Source organism: Conger conger, chromosome 6 (genome assembly GCF_963514075.1).
Source record: "Conger conger chromosome 6, fConCon1.1, whole genome shotgun sequence".
In the NCBI taxonomy this organism is placed as follows: domain Eukaryota; kingdom Metazoa; phylum Chordata; class Actinopteri; order Anguilliformes; family Congridae; genus Conger; species Conger conger.
Genome location: NC_083765.1, coordinates 804,808 through 807,500, shown reverse-complemented (window position 1 = coordinate 807,500; position 2,693 = coordinate 804,808). Strand labels below are relative to the sequence as shown.

The 2,693-nt window shown below is 41.2% G+C and overlaps 1 protein-coding gene across 1 annotated transcript in view; it reads left to right on the top strand.

The window, feature by feature from the left end:
- Positions 1 to 2,303, top strand: part of LOC133130854 (fatty-acid amide hydrolase 2-A-like) — a 30,677-nt gene extending 28,374 nt beyond the window's left edge. Inside the window, exons 10-11 of the mRNA XM_061245774.1 lie at positions 412 to 597; positions 1,282 to 2,303. Of these exons, the coding sequence (XP_061101758.1) occupies positions 412 to 597; positions 1,282 to 1,457 (362 nt within the window). The 3' untranslated portion in view covers positions 1,458 to 2,303. The remainder of the gene's footprint in view (positions 1 to 411; positions 598 to 1,281) is intronic.
- The last annotated feature ends 390 nt before the right edge of the window (positions 2,304 to 2,693 follow it).

Genomic DNA, 2,693 nt, shown 5'->3' with positions numbered 1-2,693 from the left:
ATGTGTGTAATGTGAGTGTGTGTGTGTGTAATATGTGTGTGTAATGTGTGTGTGTGTGTAATGTGTGTGTAATGTGTGTGTGTGTGTGTGTAATGTGTGTGTGTGTGTGTGTGTAATGTGTGTGTGTGTGTGTAATGTGTGTGTGTGTGTGTGTGTGTGTGTGTAATATGTGTGTGTAATGTGTGTGTGTGTGTAATATGTGTGTGTAATGTGTGTGTGTGTGTGTAATGTGTGTGTGTGTGTGTGTGTGTGTGTAATATGTGTGTGTGTGTAATATGTGTGTGTAATGTGTGTGTAATATGTGTGTGTGTGTGTGTGTGTGTGTGTGTAATATGTGTGTGTGTGTGTGTGTGTGTGTGTAATGTGTGTGTGTGTAATGTGTGTGTAATGTGTGTGTGTGTGTGTGTACAGGTCTGGCTCTAATAGAGATGAGGCAGGGCCCTCCCTCGCGCTTCGTCCTGCAGCAGAAGCAGGATCTCCAGGCCCAGCTGGAGGAGCTGCTGGGTACAGATGGGGTTCTGCTGTACCCCACCCACCCACACATCGCCCCCAAACACCACCACCCCCTCTTCACCCCCTTCAACTTCGCCTACACAGGTACCTGCTCACCCTGGCAAACACACACAGGTAACCCTAAACTACACAGGTACCTGCTTGCCATGGCAACCGCACACAGGTAACCCTAACCTACACAGGTACCTGCTTGCCATGGCAACCAAACACAGGTAACCCAGTCACACCAGTTCTTCCTTCGTATTGGTAATGCAGTCGCACAGTATATGCATTACCCCCATCCATGTGTAAGAAAACACAGTGTAGCATTTTAGATGTTTCCAACACACACTGAGTTTGTTAGGCTTGCATAAAACAACAGCGTTTTTTCGCCTGTAGCATTGTCAATACTGAGACAGTTCTTGAGATTTTATGCCAAAAAAGGTTGACATTTTGCAACAAAAAATATATTTTAGATGCCATGGGTTCCTTTGGAATATAATTATCTTAGATTTTTTTTACATTTACTGTCAGTGCACAGTACAATATTGCTCTAGAAGATCCAAATGTTGTTGTTGCCCTTGTTCTGTGGGTGCCAGCTGTGGGAATTTAACTTCATTGCTGTTTAGGGTGAAAATTGTTCCAACAGCACTGCTAACTCATCAGATATTAAAGAGAGCTGGTGAAAAGCTGCATCCCTGAAAAGCACGTCTTCCTTGAGTGAAGAAATCTGTCTCTCTCTCTTTCTCGCTCTCTCTTTCCCTCTTTCCCTCTTTCTCTCTTTCTTAGGGATCTTTAACATCCTGGGGCTGCCGGTTACCCAGGCTCCGCTGGGCCTCAGCAGGGAGGGGCTTCCCCTGGGGCTTCAGCTGGTTGCTGGGAAACGGCAGGATCACCTGACCCTGGCCGTCGCCCGACACTTGGAAAGAGCCTTCGGGGGCTGGAGGGACCCTGGGAGTGCGTAAACACACACACACACACACACACACACACACACACTAGACACACGCTACACACTACATACATTATACACACACACACACTACACACACACTACACACTAAATATATTATACACACACTACATACATTATACACGGACACACTACACACCTTATACATGCACTACAGACACACACACTACATACAGACACTACATACATTACACACACACTAGACACACTACACACTAAATATATTATACACACACTACATACATTATACACAGACACACTACACACCTTATACATGCGCTACAGACACACACACTGCATACACACACTACATACATTATACACACACACGCAGTACATACACACACACTATATATATTATACACACACACTCCACACACAATGTACACACAACAGATGACAACCACTATAAACAGAAAGTGTTTGTACGTTGTATGTTGTACGTCACTTTGGATAAATTTTGTAATGTAAAACACATAATGCTGACAGATTAAAAGGTAACTATTGCTAAACTACTACTAAACTGAAGATTTACATTCATCTGTGTAAAATGTACCCAATAATTTGATTTGCCGAGAATCAAAACTGTTTGTTATGAATAATGTGATGTTATATTCTGATTTAGAGACTATATTCTGCAAAGAGACATGAATAAAAAGGTGAAGCATATAACCTGGTTCAGTAGTAGAGAGAGCAGTTTGGTAGGTAGGAAGTTATCACATATTCTTCCTGTGAATTACAATTCCCCCTTGATTTACAGTGAAACTGCCTTATATTGTTGTGGCTAAATTACATTTATGTATAAACCACTGATTAAACAAAACCGTAATCCTCTGAATACTGTGCAGTCTTTCATTATGACGGGCAAAATGAATCTGTTGAATGCAGATTATTTGTTTGACAGCCAAGTTTTAGTTATCAAGTTAGAATATGTGTACAGGTTACCTGCATACAGTCCAAAGGTATTGGAAAAAACAAGGCCATTTGTTTCTGCAGTACAGTGAATATATTTGGGGTTGAGATTAAAAAGATAAACATGAGACAAGAGTTCAGAATTTCATCTTTTATTTCCTGGTATTTACACCTAGATGTGTTAAACTACTTAGAACATAGCACCTTTGGTATCAGACCACCCAATTTTTAAGTGAACAAAAGTATTGGAACAGAGAGCATTTAAGTATAACACTTGACATCACCAGACTGTTGCATTCTAATGATTAAATTATAA